At 42.2% G+C, this 20,920-nt stretch overlaps 1 protein-coding gene across 2 annotated transcripts in view; it reads left to right on the top strand.

Moving 5' to 3' along the window:
- The window catches only part of nfatc3a (nuclear factor of activated T cells 3a), a 63,521-nt gene that overhangs the window by 38,177 nt on the left and 4,424 nt on the right, over positions 1-20,920 (top strand). For both annotated transcript variants that reach the window (XM_085764216.1, XM_085764222.1), the window contains exons 4-9: positions 1,650-1,849; positions 2,260-2,432; positions 2,855-2,995; positions 8,194-8,249; positions 8,421-8,547; positions 10,655-11,740. In XM_085764216.1, the coding sequence (XP_085620342.1) occupies positions 1,650-1,849; positions 2,260-2,432; positions 2,855-2,995; positions 8,194-8,249; positions 8,421-8,547; positions 10,655-11,740 (1,783 nt within the window). The remainder of the gene's footprint in view (positions 1-1,649; positions 1,850-2,259; positions 2,433-2,854; positions 2,996-8,193; positions 8,250-8,420; positions 8,548-10,654; positions 11,741-20,920) is intronic.

Here is a 20,920-nt window from a genome sequence, read left to right as displayed (position 1 = left end):
GGGACCATCTCAGAAGTGGCTCGTGGGAGAGAGAGAGAGGAAGTTGCGAAAGTGAGCACGAGACACCAGTAAAGCCAATGACAAGAGGTTCCCATGAAGACTGATTCCATTGCACCTTTTTACGACAGAAATAAGTTGTGTTCAGTAACCTTAAAGTAAATCACCCCAGTTTAGTAATTGGCCCCAGAATGAGTCAATATTTTGAAACCAAGCATGGGTTTCTTTGGTAGTGCTTGTCCACTGTTTTTCTCAGGTACATGTTTCCAGGGCCTCATTGTGACCAAGCTAAGCCTTTTTATTTTAGCTGATTTTGGAACAGCACATGACAAATCCAAAGCTACGCCCACTGTCTCTCCTTCCACCGAGCACACTTTTCTACCAAACGTTGACACGATGTGTGACGCAAACCTGCAGGGAGGAAAGGGTCAGTAGCCAGCTGTGGTGGGGTTGAGGCTTGGCAGTTCCTGGGGTGAAACAGCAATGAAAGACCTCGTTCTTCTCTGTTACCCTCAATGGCTGCCCTCCATCTGAGCTGGAGGTGTGGGTTTATGAGGGCAGTATGGTGGGAGTGTGTATGTGCAGGGGCAGGAGGGGGGCTGGGGTTGGGGCATCCTGCTGTGACAGAGGCTGCCAAGTATAACATTACAACAGTAGTGGCATTGTGCGGCCTGTGTGTTTGTTCTGTCCCTCTGAAGAGGAAAGGTCCTGCTCTCCTTTCCATCTTCCTCTTGTCTCCATCCAACATTCAACACCTTTCCTTTGTTGAACAACTCACCTGTCTGAGTGGAAACGGGGGTGCCAGCACTCTGGGACTAATGGAGAGAGCAACTGCTGCTAGGTGCCAACCAGGTTGGCACGCATAAACCACTGGATTTGAAAAGGCTGTTGACATTTTTACCAGCATTTTTTCCCCTTTTAATCACAGTCTAACCATTAAAAGCCTTTTTATATGCATGAGACCTCACAGAAAGAATCAGGGGTCATATGAATGATGCTTTTCGTATAATTTAATGTTAAATTTAATATTCATTAGTGATGTGGAAATCAGTTCATTTCAGTGCATATCACACTTCTGCAGATTTCTTTTTTTTTCGCATTTTAACAACACAGGAACATGAGGGGAATCAGTGTTTTTCTTTGAACAAGCAGTTGGATTAATTGTGTTGTAAATGAGCAAATTAACAGTCATCATCATCATCATCATCATCATTGTCTGCTGCATCAGCTTTTTGTGCTTAGTGTAGTCTGCATTCTCTCCTTTTATAGCTAGTGCAGCTGCAATACAACTTATTTTTTCTTGGAACAATTGACTAGATGTGGTTTCAAAATCTTAAGGTTTTTGGAGGCAAAACTGTCCTGCACAGAGCCCTGTTAAGGAGCAGACTTGCAAGGGGAAAAAATTATAAGACTATTAGTAAAAAACATCAATGTCAAACTGGTTGGAGGCCAAAGCGCCAGATGAATCTCCAGTGGTCCTGCCAGAAATATCGCAACACCCTCGACCTGACATTTAGATTCCCTCCAACAAAAGTGGCCTTCTGCAGGCAGTGGAAATGAAGAGAGTATTTCTTTGTTCACACCTCTCATCTGGAATCTAAGAACTCACATCTGTTTTCATTCTGTTTTTCTATCTTTATCTGTCATGTCAGCTCATTGGCTACAACGAGAAGCCCGTCAACCTGCAGATGTTCATTGGAACAGCTGACGACCGTTACTTGAGGCCGCATGCCTTCTACCAGGTGCACCGGATCACCGGGAAAACCGTAGCCACAGCAAGCCAAGAAATCCTGGTCTCAAGCACCAAAGTTCTCGAAATTCCTCTTCTACCCGAAAACAACATGTCAGCCAGGTAGGTGTCAGAAGCACTTCAGGGTTACATTACTCTGTTATGAGCTTACCACCATGAAGGAAGCCCTATCCAATGAAAAATAACCACATTTATGATTATACAGTGCTGTAACATCTTCCAAAAGGGATTTTATAGATTTTCTTAATTTAAACCAACAGCAGAGTCGGGTGCAGAAGAAATATTTGAGGGTTTCCCATGGAGCAGAGAAGGTTTTTCTTAGTTACAGTTGTAATAAATCATATTCACAGGCATTTTTAATTTGTGAATCAACACTTAATTTGCCTCTCATTGCCAGTCTCCTGCTGGGCTTGTGGTTGGTTTTTCTTACTCCCGAGCCTTCTCTACTTAAATATATCTTAAATGATTGCCATCTCAGTATGAGGCCAACAATTTTTCCCTCTACCTTGCAGTATCGACTGTGCTGGCATCCTTAAGCTGCGGAACTCAGACATTGAGCTGCGGAAGGGGGAGACGGATATAGGAAGAAAGAACACGCGGGTGCGTGTGGTGTTCAGAGTACACATCCCTCAATCCAACGGGAAGGTGCTGTCACTGCAGGCTGCCTCCATTCCTGTGGAGTGCTGTGAGTGTCAACTTCCTAGCCTCACACACACACACACACTCACCCAAACATATTCATTCAGAAAACCAACGTACAGTAAATAAACACACAGATGACCACAAACACAAACCTTTCTGCACACCTCTTGATTAGAAAGATTGCATTTTACTAGTTTATGTTGATTTAATGTATTGTGCTCTCTTACTTAAAGTCATTTTAGATAAGAATATCAGATAAAACTTAAAAATATATCCTTCTATCCCAGCAGCTGGCCAATCTACCTATAAATACTACTTTTTCTGTTTGAATGCAGTGGGATAGTTGTTAATATTACATTTAGTTGTTGTACATCCACACTAAAAAAACAGACTGCAGTGTGAATGTACACAGCTCAGCAAATGACCATCCTCTTTTCTCTCCAACCCCTGCTGCGTCTCTCCCAGCCCAGCGTTCGGCTCAAGAGCTGCCCCAGGTTGAGAAATCCAGCCTGACCAGCTGTCTGGTCAGTGGGGGAGAAGAGATGGCCATCACAGGCTCCAACTTCTTCCCAGAGTCCAAGGTTATCTTCCTGGAGAAAGGCCCTGGTAAGTGTCCACACAGCACCTTAGGCTCAAACAACTACCAGCATCAACGTACATTACATAAGAAATCAAACAAACTTTGAGTTTCTGGGAATTAACAAATATATACGATTTTGCAAATGTTGCAGTGAAGTCAACAGAAGGTTAGGATTTTTAGGTCATGGTTGATACGTAATCTATGCTCAGTGTGAGTGTTCAGTTCACTTATCTCTTTCTCGGTCCAGGGAAACCTTTATTTGATATCAGTTTTACATTAATAGGTGCAAGAGAATAATACTTGGCCTGGACTGATCACAGTTTTCACCCCATAATTAGCTCTTCTCCATTTGGCACCAACATTTCCAGACCCCTTTAAAAACATAAAAAAGATACCCATCGACAAATGTAGCAACTTTCTGTTCAAATCTTTTGCAGGTAAATATAGCTGAGGAAAACTCCTGTACACTGTCTTCACTTGCATAATGGTATTTAATAAGAGTTACAATGTTTCGGTCACTGGGACCTAACCTGATTACCTGATGAAGGTCTCAGTGACCAAAACGTTGTAACTCTTATTAAATACCATATGCAAGTGAAGACAGTGTACGGGAGTTTTCCTCAGCTATATTTACCTGCAAAAGATTTGAACAGAAAGTTGCTAAATTTGTTGATGGGTATATTTTTTATGTTTTTAAAGGGGTCTAGTGTGCAGGGTTGTCCGTTCTGGTCCACACCTGTCTGCCTCTGGAGGTGTGCATGAGATTTTAGTGTTGCAGCTGAAATCACAGCACAGCCATTGTCATGAAGAAAAGGGGAAGGGATCTTTTCTGTTGCTTGTAAAATTGTAGTCCTCATGGGCTGTGTTTCAGTGCTTGTTCTGCTGTCTGATAACAGAAACAGAAAAAAATGTCAATGTAAAATGTTTTTTTTTGGAAATGTGGCTACATTAAAATACTCTACATGTGAGTTCAGAAAGTAGGTAAGAAGCAAACAGATAAAGAGGCTATAAACCAGCTGACACTAGACAGAATGTCAAGAGGACGTTGTGACATCAGGATTAGGAATATGGTAAATAGCTTGTTACATCATCTGCAACAACTTTTCCTGTCGGCTTTCGCCAGTCTTTAGCATGTAGTTGTTAACAGCAGTTTTCAACTACGTCCTGAATTTCAAACATCAGTCATACAGTATTCAGCCATATGCTACGGTTTTGTTCTAGCCTTGTTGTATTGCTGCAAACAGGTCCATAATATATTACGGTAATAATATCTGCATATTTTAGTATATGAATATTAATTTAAACCACCCCTAAATCCTTTGTGTGTGTGTTCAATCCTCATTTTAGCCACAGCAAGTCCTCTATTCCTACAGGTTTACTGTATGTCTGCCGGTCAGGCCATCATGAGACGAACACTCAGATCATGAGACGATGTACAGTCCAAATATATCCTGACACAGACGTTGTATTGCATGTACTGTTTTCCAGTATTTATAAAAAGGGTTTGTTGTAAACAGTTTTTATTACGATAAAGTAAACATATAAAATAATCATAACATAAGTAGTGAAGTAGGCAAAACCTTTTTGCATCATTACTTTTCAAAAACACATTGCATAAACACACAAATTTAAGAGGACATGCCAATGTGGTTGTTAAATATGTTACTTTCACAATGAAATAACAAACCAAATAAATACATGTGTTGTCTCACCATTAGATTTTGCCATGGCTATCAATAGATCCTAAGTTGGTCTCACACTTTGCAGCAAGTGTGAACTGCTAAAAAAGAGAAGAAGATGAGTGAGGGTGCTGCATTTACAGCAATTATAGTCAGTAGTGTTTGCTGTTAGGAAGCTAGTGAAGATCACTGTCACTGCACTACCAACTCCTACCTCTTTCTCTACCTGTGTAGAGAGGGCGGGAGCTTTGGTGTGTAGGAGGAATGTAGAGTCTATTTCCCAAAAACAGTATTTTTGACTTAAAAATGAAGCAGCTTTTAAAGTTAAAAAAACCTTCTAGGCTGAAAGGATTACTTAGTTAAACTCCCTGTGCCATTCATCCAGTTTCTTTTAAGTCACCTGTCTTTCTCTGTCTTATCTTTTTTCTCTTTTGTACACCACTCCATAATCAAAACACCTGTAATAGCTGTTCCCTGGGATGGAAATTTTAAATGGATGACATTCGTTTAGCCAGTCTCTGCCTGCCCGAGGTAGCTTTGTCATGTAGAGCAACAGAATCAAGTTCACACATGGCAGAAAGTTGAGTGTAAAGGTTTTTCTTATGAGAGAGAGGGAGAGCTATTCCCAGAGGAATTTCTTTAGCTCTTTGAGGTGTACCAGGTGAAGCATGGCATAAAAAAGGCAGCCTGGCTGAAACAACTCGCTGATGCTCAAGTCTTTAGAGCACAGAGAGGCAAGTGGAAACCTTGGGGAGGTGCATCGTGGGTAGGGAGCAAAGCTGGGGCCCATGGTGCACGAGGGCAGTGGACTGTGGAAGGAGACAGAAAGAATATGAAAGGGGAGGGGGGAGATGATGTTGATTAGGTTGTGTAAATGATCCCCCTCATCATGACTAATCCTCCTGCTTTAGTGCAGAAAAGCACTGATTGGGGTAAGTGCAGGAATGGAAGAAAAAGAAAGAAAGAGAAGCAATGACAGACATTTTTCCACCATCGCTCATAATTGAAAGACAACAGCAGATTCACAAGGAACTGGAGAGACTGGGCCATTGTTGCTAGTACACAGAGATTATGGGATGGTAACTACTATAAATGACTTTACTAGATGCAGAAACAGATCCCAGCAGTTGTTCATGAGATTCTATTTTAAAGTAGATGAACATGAAATAAACTGTAATACTATAGTGGCTTTAGGGTGATTGTCTATCCTTTGGCCCTCAGAACTTATAGGTTTTTTTGGACACTACACAGTAAAAATATGCCATTCCTAACTGGGTTTACACATTCAAATACATGGCAAGTGGAAGTAAGCCTTTACACTGTACTTAAAGGAAAAATATTTTGTTGACTCAATTACAATTTTTCCCCTTACTCTCACTCCCTCGCTCTCTGTTTCTCCTGCTTTTATTTTTGTTTTAGGTTATTTGAGGAGTATTTAGGGGCTGATAGAGGATCAAAGGAGAAGGAAAGGGAAAGCAGATAAAGGGTAATGATAGGGGCCCTGAATTGTTGGTACTGTACTTATATACAGTAAAATAGACCAATAGGTATATTTCTTTTAGGATATATTCTTTATTTAAAACCAAGAATAGATTATGTGATTTTTAGACTTTTTAAAGTATTAATGATAAAATTGAGCCCATACTTGGTATGAGTATTTCATCTTTACTTGGATAAATGTTTATATACGGGAATGGACTTTAAAGGCTGTAGCACTAGTTGCTTCGAATAGTGACTAATACTGCATGTGTATTCTGTAGTCACTGTGTTGTTTCTGTTGTAAAAACTAATCACCTGTGCTTTTACAAAGACGTAAAAGCCAACAGTTGTAACATAAACAATAATTATCTTATTTATTTTCATTCAATCTTCCGGCACAGCGGATCCACGTTCTTTCCCCACTGACTGGGGGTGCATAGTGTGTCTGGATGATCCGAGTCCTTGTTTTAGTGTGGTATGAGGTTCCTGTCAGTGCTTGTTGTCTGACAGAGCATGTGGGGCCCTTGCTCCTGCTTGTTGAATGTCAACAAGCTGCAGTGCAATAATGCACTGCTGTCAGCTGCAAAGACATTCAAGGTCATTTGCTCTTTGGAAAAAAATACACTGCCATCTACAAGTTAAGCTCTTCCTTTACAATGGGAGGATCTCTGTAGGGTTATGACTGCTTAATGTTGATCACTACAATGAGGTTCATTTTAGGCTGAGATCAGAGCAGATAAATCACCTACTTAAAGCTACGGTAGAGTGGGGATTTTCGTAGAAAGCTGAATAGCCTTAATGTAACAGGGCTTACATCTGAGCACTTACTTGGTTAGAATCTGCATGGAAGCCAGTCCTCTGCAGACATGTTGCAGATGCCTGACAGTGGTATTTGGGGGAATCCTTTGGGTTTTTTTGAGGAGCAGGCCATGCAGGTGCAGAGTGTACTTGCACAATGTGAGCACCAAAAAACAAGCAAATGAACATGCCTCCACTGAGAGCCCATTCAGTACTAACTTAGATGTCAACGTTTTTATTCTTTGCGATGCTGTGATGACTGCGATTTCTTCCAACCACACTGCAAGCCTGTCAGTGTTTTCACCCCAACTGCTTCCCTTCAAGCAGCTGCCCCTAAGATGTCTGGCCAAATAATTAGATCCCTCATAGGAAAACTGGAAAGGATGTTTTCTAGCCAGAAACCTGGCAGTGTGCAAAGGCATTTTAAAATAAATACAATTATTCCACTGGTCTCTCCATAATTTTAACCAGGCAAGACAAACAGCAGGATATTTGGACATTTGATTACTATTTAATAGCTGCTAAGATTTTCTCCATAGGGCTTCTGGGTCTTTAAAAATGACATCATTTTGATGTCTTCTGGTACTCCAGAACAAATTGAAATCGTGTGCTTTTCTGAAGCCTCATGTGGTTCTTAAGCCTTGTCTGTTTGAGAAAGCACTGTACACTGACATCATCTTTAGGAAAACAGAAAATAGTGAAAGAGAGCTACTCCAGATGGGGAAAACTACTTTGAAAAAACACACGCTGTGCTTCATCAGGGGTCCAAATGAAAAAGCTGTGGTTATCATGTGTGGCCTGGGTTTCTCAGTGCTTCTGTGTTAGCGCGATCAGGAGTGATTAAGGAGAGTTATATTTATTTTCAGTCACACTAAAACATATTTTTAGACCTATTTGTGTTTGTCTAAATATGAGCAAGTGTGTGAGAATATGATGAAATGTTGCTCAATTTTTCTTACCTCTAGAGCTTCTAGTTTATTCCTCATTAAAACGCCAGGAATTCATCTCATGTCTTTAGCCATGCCTGTCTTTTCTAAAATGCTGTTGTAAATTGCACTGTTGTTTTTTTCTGAGATTATTGATATGCTGAAATATAAAGAAAATTGTTGAAAGTGAGAGGAATGATGGAAGAAACTGATGGGTATCTGTAATGTGCATTGAAATGTTTTAGATGAATTGTAACTGGTGTATGTTGTTTACATTTTGATAATGGTACAAGGAATATTATCGGCTCATGCACTAAGACTTGTCTTAAACATTCCCTCCAGATGGACGGCCACAATGGGAAGTGGAGGCAAAAATAATGCGCGAGAAAACTCAAGGAGTAAGTAGTCACTTATTTACTTGTGCAGCCATTCTACAGCTTTTTGTCGGTTATATTTGATGTGAAATGTATTTGTTAATTGTAAAATTTTGCTTTAATTTTCATGTATGTAAATTGTAAAAAGTGTTGGTGGCGTTATGTGTTTATAAACTATATGAAATGTTTTCATAGTCTTGTATCGTGGTGGAAGTTCCTCCCTACCACAGTAAGACTGTGGGGTCAGCTGTGCAGGTGCAGTTTTATGTCTGTAATGGCAAGCGGAAAAGGAGCCAATCGCAACGCTTCACTTACCTTTCAGGTGAGATGAGAGTTCATTCTCCCATTATTATCCCTTTTTTTTTTTTGTAAAAAAAAAAGGTTATATGCCAATTTATAGCCCAAATCCTTGGGGAGCAAAACAAGGTAGGATAGTTTTGGTAATCTTATGCTGTTTAAGATGAAGTATTTCAGACCTTAAGTAATCTTCCTACAATTAATTTTATAGACACTTACCTGAAAACAATCTCTGAAGCTTTTACTTTTCATTCGTCTGGGCGTTTTATTTCCTGCTGTAGTGAATCTCCCAAGGCAATGGCAAGAAGTTTGAGTGACAGCAGAGACAGTTGTAGCATGCTCGCTGTGTTGCAGACTTCTCCACAGGGGTTTCACTAACCCAATTTCTCTCTTTCTCTCTCCAAAGAAACCATTGCTGTGGTTTCAAGGGGGCTCTTCCACTAACAATAACATCAGCACCTGCCAACTGTTTATTTTGTAAAGCCTCCTCAAACTCCCAAGCCAACTTTTTTTCCACACATGCACTGTATTTGCATGGGGTTTTATGATGCAAATCTTTTGCTATCCAGGAAACTTTTACTATACATAGCCCCTGAGATGTGGTTTGATATAATTATTTTAGCAGCAAGGAAACTCGGTGCTCATGATATTTTGATCTTAAAGTTTCCTTAATGTTTTTCATTAAAATCAAATTCCTGCCACGCTATTTGATATTGTTATTGTATTTTTTTTTCCCCTCTCCTTGAAGCCACTCAAACTGAAAACATCGTTGGCGGAATATAATACCAAGTGATCATTTTGTGCAACATATCCAAACCCTGACTTTTACCGCAACAGTGTGTATGTTTGTGTTTGTGTACGTGTGTGTGAGTGTGTGTATGCGTATAAGCGGCCTTGCCCCTCCACCCACCCAGCCTTTCTGTTTGCAAGCACGCCCACTCGACACAGGCAGTTCCTGTTTTCCCCGTTTACAGATTAGGGCAGCCAATCAGAGCAGAGTATAGAATTACCCTGCTCTGTCAGTCAGGCTGGGTCGCTGACACCACTAGTATCACCATGGACACCGCCTGCTTTATTGTGGCAAGAAAAAAAAAAAATCTGTCAGTCAGTCATGTTTCATATTTCACCGTGGGCTGAGCTGCAAAGGCCCTGGCCTAATTCAAGGATGAATTCTGAGAAGGGTGTTAGAAAAAAAAAGCATTAACGTATTTTAAGTGAAAATTGGGGAACACAATACTCTCCTTCCTGTTTTGTAATTTTAAAATTCTGCACTGTCAGACAAGGCTCGATATTTTTCAAACATAAGGAAAACAGCTAAAATGCGTGATCTCAAATTTGACACTGCATTAATTTTGCACAAAAGAATTGACTTCAATTATATTCAACTTTAGATATACATTATAATACCCTTGATATCCCCTCTGGCTCTATTTTCAGTCAGAATAAACCCCGTTTGGCCTTTTTGTGCCTCTTGCCTCTCAGTCCCCAGGCGTGACGGGGTGAGTAGGGGGCACGATCAGTGAACTTGTTTGTTCTGTTGGTCTGATCTGGGCTGGGGGGCACCCAGCTCCTCTTCCCACACAACATTTCACATGATGGCACCCAGACTTACAACATATGCTCTCCCTCTGATTCAGAGCTGGATAAAAATAAAACTCACTGTCACAAGGCACCAGATTGGGAAATAGGTTACCGATTGGCATAGCAGTGCTGTGAGCTTTCACAGTAAAAAGGGAATGGCCCCATTTATTATCAAAATGTCACTCAGTTTCTGAGGAGGTTTTCTTTAAGGAGGAGACTCATTTTGTAATTCATACATTTCATACATACAGAGTGTTTACTGCTTTGAGAGTTTTAGTCTTTCTTCTGCTTCAAAGCCACAGTCAGGATTGAAAATGTGGAAAAACTTGAAACAACTACCTTTTTCAGCTAGTTCACCAAGTCTTTGGGCTAGTAATACCTGGCCATCAATGTCGCAATGCAGTGACTTAACAAATTTATGTATTGCAAGACTTTTGTTTCTTTCTTTTGTTGTGTTTGACTGATCGATGGAGAGCTGATGGTGTTTCTTTTGTCTCGTCTGTCTTTCCTGTTCCGTCACATCTCTCTGTGTGTGCTTCTCTCTCTTTTAGTCATGGTGAAACAGGAGCACAGAGATGAGCTGGACCTTTCTGCAGTGCCCCCCATGTCCATGCCCCTGGCACATGCTGCCAGTCTGGTGCGCACCCAGCTGCCTTCTCCTGAGCAGGGCCACCCATCGGACAACCTTCTGTCCAGCTCCCCCCATGGCCTGGCCGCGGGCTCTGGACCTGGCCTGCTACCCCTGCAGCCCACCTGCCCCTCCCTGGGCTCCCCGTCTTTCCAGCACCTGCCTCACCTCCAGAGCCGCAGCTTGCACCACCCTCCTGCTGATTGCCACATGACGTTCCACCCGAACTCCGCTCCCGCTCCTCTTCCCGCTGCTCCCCGACCCTCTTACCAGCCTATGCAGCACAGCCACAGCCACGGCCACGGTCATAGCCTGCCCTTCAACGGCCAGTCCAGCCTTCCTCCTCAGGGCTACGAGAGGATGCCCTTTCAGCAGAGCCCCACTGCAGCATCGCACCCGATGGGGATGGGGATGGTGTACCCCCCTTCCCCTTGCTCCTCGCCATCAGCTCCTTCCTCTTCAAGCCCCAATCCCATAGTTGGGTCTCCCCAGAGCCAGCAACCTCTGCTCACTCCGTCATCCCCACACCTCCAAACACTTGGAGGCTATCACTGCTCTCCAAATCCCAGCCAGGTTCCCTCTTCCAGTGGTCACCCCCTTGTGGCGCAGCACTCCTCCCAGCTGCAGAGGGCCATGGGCTACCACCCGGTGGGTCAAAGGTCAGCCTCCTGCCCCACGCCGTCCAGCGCCCCTCCACCACGGATGATCCCCTCTCCGCACTCCGGGCCCTCCTCCCCTCAGCTCCACTCGCTGCCCTACCAGTCTCCCACCTCCTCCTCCCCCACTTCAGGTGGCAGTCCTCTGGGGCCCCTTCAGCAGCAGCCTTCTCCCCAAGCTACAAGTCCAGTCATGGCCAGTCTCTCCCCAGCAGCAGGCCCCCTGGTTCACCCACTAAGCCCCCAGGGCCCCTTCCCTTTGGACGGGGAGAGGCTGAACATCAAGCAGGAGCCGGAGGAGAGAGAGCCCACTTTCCGCTCTATCGGACTGCAGGACATCACTCTGGATGATGGTAAGACTGCTACAAAGATGTCTTCTTGCTTTTTTCTGTTTAATAAGCTTGTTTAGATCTACCACAAAGAAAAGCCAGGGATACCAATGAAGATTTTAACTTATCTTAACTTGATTCTCATGGAGGCAGTCACACATGCACATAGGCGAGGCCAATCTGAAACCGTTAAAAACAATTAAAAGAGGAGCTGGACCTCTTCTACCTTTGTTTCTCCTCCTCCTGTCTACCGTATATCGCGCTGTGTCACTAAATGCGTCTTCGACAGTCATTTGTCAGTTTTCTGTCAGTCCATTCGTTCTGCTCTCATTATCACATTTTCCTTCCTGACCCTGTCCCTCTACACAAGATATTTAGAGCACACCCATCTGTGATCAATCTCATTTACAGTCTAAAACAAGCGACCACTAAGGGATTAAATTTACCCTACAATATGTGACTTGCAAGATAAATTTGTATCTGATGATGTAAAACAATACAGAGCTCCAGTTGTTGTATCAAGGCTGAAACCTTGATGCCTGATTACGGTGATAGTGTTTCATCTGTCATTGCAGTACACAGGTTCATTACTTGGGGGTCCTGTGACTTAGTATTGGATGACATAGACACAATAGGAGTGATAACTATGGTATCATATTAAAGGGGCTAATTGTAAACTGCTAAGCTTTTATATCTCTGGCAGCAGTTTGGGGATTAATTACACTTTGTGTTTTTTGACTTCTTGGAACATGGGAGAAGGAGAGGATTGCATCATTTTGTTCTACATGCAAAGACTGAAAACAGGAATCGCAGTCGTGTGCTGCTGCAGTAATTACATCCTGTGTGTGTTGGTGTGTATGCGAGTGAGAGTGTACGTGTGTTAACAACTCTAATTAGGATGCTCAGGAGAACTTGTTGACTTAACAATTGACCATGGAGTCGGTGTGTGCATTTATCAGCTTTTTTCTCTCATCCATGAACAGTACCGAAAATATGTTCCTCCGAGCTGTTCTAAATCATCTACCTCCTTATCTGCCATTCAGACCCTTGTCTGGTGTTTCGTGGTGACCCCAGTGCCATATTCAAATGAGGCTTAAAGGTTTAGGGTTAATAAATAGCCTGGTGAAGCCGTGTCAGGTAGGTGTGATAGTGTGTACTAGCACGGGTCACCCTAATTAACACAGGGCTATTGTCAATAAGTCATGTGTGAAAGCCCAACAGCCACTTCATTCATCAGTGCATTATACTTGTGCATACACACAGAGACTATTACACATTTAAACATGTAACCTGTGTAAAAAGCCTGATGACAAAGCTTTTCTGTGCATGCGTGCGTGCAAACATTTAATCTGTTTATTTTTTCAACATGAACTGGTAAGTCCGATTTATTTATTTATTTAGTAAGTCAGATTTAGTTGGGTCTCTCTCTCGCTGTCACATGGGCACAGTCAGACACACAGCCACTGTGAAAGTAGCTGGCTGTGCTCGCACTCAAAAAAAAGTGTGAGAAAAGTTTGTGAGTGACACGGTTCAAGCGGGAATGTAAGCTCTCCCTTTGAGCCTGTGGCTAAAAATAGCTTTCTGTGCCAGCCCAGCTCTGTAGGCCATATTTTGAAGTAGCAACGTGGAGCTTCACCGCGCTCTGAGTTTTAGGAGGTCGCAGCACACTCTCTTTAAGTAGACCACATTTACCCCAGTTTGACAGACACATGGATCAGGAGAGACAAACATATGGAAATGTGGAGTACCACAAGTGGAAGTCGTTTCATATAGAAGATACACAGGCACGGTGCCTCAGGGAGTTCTGAATGATAACTTAAAGCAACTCTGCATTATGAGCATTTTAAGGCATTGTATATAACCACTAGGTCTGACTGTGATTTATTTTTCCTAAATTAGTGGGTACCGACCTTCTATCTGCAATCACTATGATTAGAGCTGCCATCAGCATGTCACTGTTCTAACCAGGGGCTTTAGATGTTTTTAGATGAGGTAGCATTACCTTTCCTCCCTCCAGCCCATGAGTTTCACTCCATTAAACACAACCTTCAAGTAAAACGTTCAATGTGTTTTGGAAGGTTTGTCTTTAAACAGCTTTCTGACCTCTATAAAAATCAAGCAGACACGGGGTCATTGTTTTGCACGATATCATGTGTTCATCATACATGATATAAACCATCACAGACTTATGTTAGCAGCGTGAGAGGGAACACGAGTGTGAATGTGTAGAAAACTGTTCTGGTTAGCAAGCAGATGGCCCTCGTGACGCACACCAGAGCATGCTTGCGATGTGTGTCTCAGTGTGTCTATGTGTGTGCGAGAGAGATGGTATATTGTCTTTGTGTGTCTGTTTAATGTTGTCTGTGTGTGTGTGTGTAAAGCAGGAGACACAGGAGGTGAAAAGACAGACTGACAGACAGATGGACAGACAAGTTCAGGATCCAACCCCACTGCAGGGTCACTCAGCCGAGACATTCAATCTGAAATAAACTTGGCATTTGGGATTAAAGCAAAGTGCACGCTGGATAGTTTCATGCTTTTTGCATTTCAGATTTTGTATGTCAATATTAACTGAAGATGTTGCAGTTACTCAATCCAAATATTAAAAAAATATATATATTTGATATACTACTGTATATAATGCAAAATGGCTGCTTTGAGATTGACAGCCTACACCCTGCAAGGATTTATTTTCATTAGGTTTTGCTATGAAAAAAAAGGCTGTTAACAAAAGCAGTGAACTGGAACAGCAAAGAGGGCTGTTTCCAACAAAGCAGCATGGGATGTATCTCAATGTCACTAAAAAATTGCAGCTTTGTGTATTTCTTCTTCTTTGATGTCTCAGTCAGTGCAGATCAAAGTTTGGTCGGGTGCTGCCATCATGAGATATTATCAAAGGCAGGTTTGTCATGGTGTCAGTTTGGCCATTTGGTGCGGTGCAGACACCATGGAGTGTCAGCACCTCAACAAAAAAGCAAACACAGACTCTTCACTTCATCAGCAGGTACAGGTGATTGATAGATTATTATTCTTTTAATATGAATCAATGTCTACCATCTATTCTCAGGGTGTCGGTTATGTTTCCCATACCCTTGCTGTTGCTGTTCAGCTCTTTCAGAAACACAGTCGTGACTTGAAGACTGGTCCCTCCTGTGAGGATGATTACAGCAGTCATGGTGACAGAATCTGAAGCCCACCCGTGCATTTGAGCTAATTAATCATCGCGTGACGATCCCTATGTTTACAGAGTACGAGTATGGATGGGAAGGGATAGCACGCGTGTGATTGTCTGTGTGTGCGTGTAAGCAGTTACTCTAGTAGTGTCAGTGGTGTGTGCGGTGTGTGTCCACAACAAAAGCTGGTCGTATGTCGGCCCTGCCCTGCCCAAATGCACAGCTGCCTCAAACTGCGAGCACAGCTTTGAGGGTTAAGAATAGGCCGAGCCCTGCTGCCTGCATGCCTTGAGAGGGACACTGACACAGCACACACACACACACACACACAGGGAGCGACACACATTATCCTGTAGATGTAATCAAATATATGTGGCAGTGCAGTAAACAATTCCTTTAAAAACACTTTTTTACTGTTCTGTTTTTCTACAAGTGGACAGACCTTTTAGAAACTATCTTGTTTGAATGTTGTAAATGAGGCTACAGCTACAGTAGCTTAGCCACCTCGGCTTAGCATATGGGTGGCTGGAAAAAGGGAAAGAGCTAGCCTGGTTCCCTCTTAAGCTAAGAAGGCCCCCTACCAACACCTCTAATCTGTTTTAAATAACATTGTATGTCTTATGTACAAAAAAAAATGAAATGTAAAAGTAACACTTTGTGGTTTCTCACTGCTATTTCATGGTGGGAAGCAGTCACCTCATGAGGTCTCCACTGATTGCCCTTGTAAAACTACAACTTGTTTTAACAACACATTATGTGTTAATTAGTAAGCTTTAAACGTGCCAGTGTGAGTCAGCGTTACCTTCAGAGAGAACCAGACTAGCTGTTCCCCCTGTTTCAAGTCGTCATGCTAAGCAGCTAAGCTACTGTAAGCTAACTGCCTGATGGCTGTGGCTTCATATAGATATGAGAGTGATTCCAGTGACTCATGCAAAATTGACTTTACTTTAACAAGGAGCTCTTTGTAATGAGAATTTCTTATTAGATTCCACTAAGAATCAACGGCAACTTCCTGGACCCAGTTTTAAGCTCCTGGGCGGCTGCTTCTCTGCCCACACTCAGACCGTAGCCTATGCTCCCTGAGCATAGCAAAATGGCTGTGAGCCGTAAATGAGTAAAACAAGTGAGTGGTGAAGAGGCCAAACTAGAGCAATCCAAAAAAGACTTGGATATTTTTCCTCAGAAGTTGGCCGACCAGGCCACAGAGAATATTTCCAGTGAATATTGGATTTACCTTTGACAGGTGGCAAGAAATATGACTCCGGGTGTATCCCAAATGAAATTAAACATGAAATTATGCTTGGAAATGAAATTACCGTATTTTGTTGGCTACCTTTTGGATCATCTTGATTCACATTTTCCCTTTCGAAGGGCCTGAAAAAACTTTGTAAATGTTTTTCCCCCCCTCTACAAATGTACCTGTTTTATAGATTACTATTTCAATGATCAACAACCGTCATTCAACAAAAGTGTAAATGAAAGCCATTCACAGTAAAAGCATTCAGTGGCTTATAAAGCTGGCATAGCAGCCTTCTTATGAAAAGTTGGAGTCATGGGTGAAATTGCATCAGACAAAACTGGTTATTCATAAATCTTATATTTATACGCATGTTTACACAGCCAGGGAGAAATGAAAACATACCTGTAGCTCATTTAACTGTGATTATTTATATGAATATGTAGATATTAATCTTCCTTTTTTCCCCCGCATGTGTTTGCATGGGACCATCATCTTAGCCGGAGGATTCATGCCACAATTAGCCAACCATAACAGAGTAGTATGACAGAACCTCTGATTTGACGGTATGAGAAAAAAAAACAGTGGAAGGAAAATACGTTTCCGTTGAACGCTGTTTCTGCTTGTTAAAAACAATGGCAAATATTTGCTGATGTTTTCCCCTAAAACAAGGGGAAACTGACTTTCTGTGTCATCTTTCCATACAATTAAGGTCTTAGAGAGAGAGAGAGATGCAGAGGTCTTGGCAGAGGCTGGAGTCTGGAGTGGAGACTGTGCCAGTGCTGCTGCTTTTTCTTTTGACAGGAGAAGGGGAAGCCTGGAAATCCCTCAGTGGGGATGAGAGCAACTCATCGACTCTTAGTTCATGCCTCTGATACACATGCCGTATTATTATGGAAATAATTATGCTATCTATAATGCAGATTTCACTATGGTTTTGTTGCGTTCGCGCTGCTCTTGTTTCCCCTCCTTAGCGCTGGCGTTGATTTATGCACGTGAGCCAGGCACCAAGAGCCGCTGTCTGACTGGAAAATGAATACTGTGATACAAGTCACCGCATTACTCACGGTGCACAAATGAGAACTTGACCATTAGAAGCAGATTTCGCTTCCCCTACTGAATGCAGAGGTCTTGAAATGTGTGTATGCAAGTGTGTGTGAGTGTGTGTAAACAGTGACTTTCCTGTCAGCTTTTGGTGAGTCACCTTAGCGTGCTACTGTAAAGTTGCCACCATATGTTTGACATCTTTGTGATGCAGAATATAGTATTTTCTATACTTAACAATAATCTGTCCCTCACATGAAATTTTGTGGCTTTCTTATACCGTTGTAAAAAAATATATATATTAGGACTTTGAAGCAACGTGGTTTTGTATGAGAAGTATTTTTCAGAATTTTCTGACATTTTATAGACCAAACATATTATTCAATTATGATGTGAAACAAAAAAAACACCACCCATTAAATTGCTGAGAAGCAGAAATGTAATTATGGCTTTGATACCAGAAACTCCAATTTCATGGTGTGTGCTGATAAGTCCAACAGTATCTACTATTAACCACAGTAGTGGGCTTTGCTGATCTCCCTTGGCAGCCGTTGGGGCTCCAGTGGTTTCCTCCCGGAAGCCCAGTCCTGTGGTCATCTGCTTAGTGGAGCCGCTATTCTGTGTCCTGAATGAAAGACGGAGGCCTTGTGAATCACTTACCGTCAGATCAAATGGGAAATCCACCGATGATTCACAGAGATGAGTGACTTTGAGAAACTGACTTTTTAACGAGCCTCTCCGGTGTGCTCTGTGCCCTCACCCACTCATTCACTTATTCCAAAAGTGAAATTAAAGTGAAACAGAAAAAGGGCCACAGAGCTGCTGCAGCGGCAGCAGAGTTAAAAGAGTGAACTAGAAAAGACTTCTCTGAGCAGACCTGGAAGATTTCAATACAAATTCCATCAACTGACCGTCTCTTTCCAATGTGTGCGATCGCTCAGTGGATTTTTACTTCATGTTTGTGCTCAGACCCGAGGCTTTGAGGAGACGTATGCATGTCATTACAGGGCCCTGCAAATGGAAACTGTGTGCTTTGATATTCCCTCTTGCAGGCAAACCAAGTCTTGCCTCTCTCTGTTCCCTTTGCACAAATGTTTTCCATTGTAGCATGTTGTCTTCATTTGCTGGACTGAACAATCAGTCAATCTTCAAGTTATTTGCTTAAGCTGCTCTGCCAGAGTGATGTTTTTTATTCCTGGGTCAGGGAACTTTTTTCAGTGTGTCATAGAGGGTTATGATAATTACCCATTTTCCATTTCGACAGTTGACATGTTTATCATGCAGAGTGTCCATCTGCCCATTTCTCTCCTGTTTTGCATTATGGAAATCTTTTCAATATACCTCCATGGACAAGCACTTCAGAGATGAGATCACTCAATCACAGTGGGAATTCGGAAATTGAAGCATCCCGGACATGAATTTAGATTAGATAGAGTAGTAGTAAGTAGATTTGACAACAGATTCATTTTGAAACTAGAACTTAACTCTAAAATCTTCGGGGTGATATCTCTCTCGTGGAGCCCTCTTTGCTTGTTCCTGACTCTCAGAGTTGAGTGCAGCTGGTCAGTAGCTCTGCTTAACCCAGCAACCAACTGTAACCAAGCTAGTTCACAGAGATTTAAGACTTCCTCTGTTTCCGCTGCACTGAGTGGCAAAGGTTTCTCTGTAGTCATGAAGCTGTACAGAGAATACATCTCCACCACTGCTACAGTAGAGACTCAATATTAGAAATAACAAAAAACTTCTGCTAAATCAACTTTCGAACTCATTCAGGCAATCTGATGTAAGGGTAGCAGTGAACGGCTGCTGGCAGCGACACCTGGAGCAGTAGTAGTAGTCGGCTGACTGCAGATGTATATTTTGACTAGGGAGCCCCCCTCCCAGTCATCTGGAGAGGATCTCCCTTTGGTGGAGCCATTCAGAGCCACACTTACTACGCCGGCTTTTCTGTTGCACTGTCATGAACCAGTAAATGTGAGAAAACACTCTCAGCATATGAAACTTGTCATAGGCCATGCCCACAACTGAAGTTTTTATAGGTTTTATTTTTTTCTGTTTTTCTCAAGTTTAATTTGCACTTGATATTTTTAGTCTTTCCACCTCCTCTGCTGACTTTTTATCGTATAAACGATTCTTTTCTCAGCATGTTGTTGACAACCAGTCAGATGGAAAACAACAAGGAATAAGTGACATTATTGTTCCGAGGTGTCGTCTCCTCCTTTGCATTTTCAATCTGCTTTGAGAATGAGATGGAAATTGTCTTCAAACGACAAGACGGATTTATTACAACCCGATCAGATTATCCGACTTTATACATGGAGCATAGCTGTAATATCGAGAGACAGATTGTGTGGGGAGACCTCTTTCGCCAGCGATTTTCTTTCTATTTTCCTTTCATGAGAAAAGTGAGTGAATCAAATTGAGAGGAATTAATCTCAGGTTGCATTTGCTTGAGTCACGGGTTTTTCGGGTTGTTTTATGCTAACTACCTCCAGCGCATGTTCAATTATCAGACGATAGGTGAATGTTTGCCTCTGCAACAATCTAATCGGTACAGCGGAAAGTGATATGTTTTTGCAGACGCCCACTTGTTGGTCTGTCGCACTTGACACTACGTTGTTCATATTTCTGTGGTGTTCGCGCACATTCACAGTTTACCACATAACATTTCAGCTGTGCAGCACGCTCACAACAGGCCTAGAAATATATCACTCTGTGATTGATCTAGTATTTTAAGTCCTTAACCTTCCCAGACCATGATCTGTTTTGAAAGTTGTTAATACATTTTTTTTTTTATTTACTTTACATTTGCTCTGTGTTAACACTGTTAGGGTTGAAATATAACACATTTTTCATCTAGATTTCACAAACTCAGAGTGGAGCTTGGACAACAGAATCACAGACAAGCTTTTTTCACGTCATCGATAAGGCTGTCCTGCTGCACCATTGGTCCTTTTAACACTTGTAAGATGCTGTTTATTTTGGGCACAGTTTCACACTTGTCTTCTGAAAGGTCGCGCCCTTTAAAGGAGATGTGTAGCTCTCCATCAGACTTTTATATCACCAATGGAATCGCCTGACAAATCGATAAACCGGCCAATTTGTTGTATATTATACCTCAGCCCTCTATATACAAAGGTAAATGTTTGCTTTCATAGTCACAGTCTAGTCTCATAAGTGCGTGGTAGCGCTGTGAGTGTGACTCTGTGCGTGTTTGTGTGTGTGTGTGTGTGTGTGTGTGTGTGTGTGTGAATATGGTTGACATGGGAAAGGAAGAGCCTCCCACGCTAACAGGATGATATGAGTGATGGTGGCCAGACACAAAAGCAAGAAACAGAAAACACAAATAAAACAACAAAATGTGCACTGAGGCTCTGGATTGAACCTGTTGATCCTGTGACAGATGTAATGTAAAATCAACAAGCTGTAATAGTTAGATATAATGTAGTTAAAAGCACAAAACACACGCTTTGTTCCGAAGAAGAGCTGTCAGAAAAGAGTTACACAGATAAGGCGGTAAGGTTTTAAATATAAAGATTACACTCATACTTATAATAATGTTTCATGTTTGCGTTTTCTATTGAAGGTATTAGTTTCATAGATACACGCACCTCCGTCTTCAACTTCTGTGTGTGTCATCAAAGATCATTTAAATACGGTTTCTTTTCTCTGGTGAAACGGAGCTGACTGGGTTCATTTGCTCGTCATCACTGACTGACTCACCCCCCACCCCACCCTGCCACCTTTTTA

The sequence above is a fragment of the Trachurus japonicus genome, chromosome 3, assembly GCF_045865225.1.
Source record: "Trachurus japonicus isolate A0001 chromosome 3, Traja_1.0".
Lineage (NCBI taxonomy): Eukaryota > Metazoa > Chordata > Actinopteri > Carangiformes > Carangidae > Trachurus > Trachurus japonicus.
The sequence above is the reverse complement of the archived record's forward strand: the minus strand, read 5'-3'. Positions and strand labels throughout refer to the sequence as shown.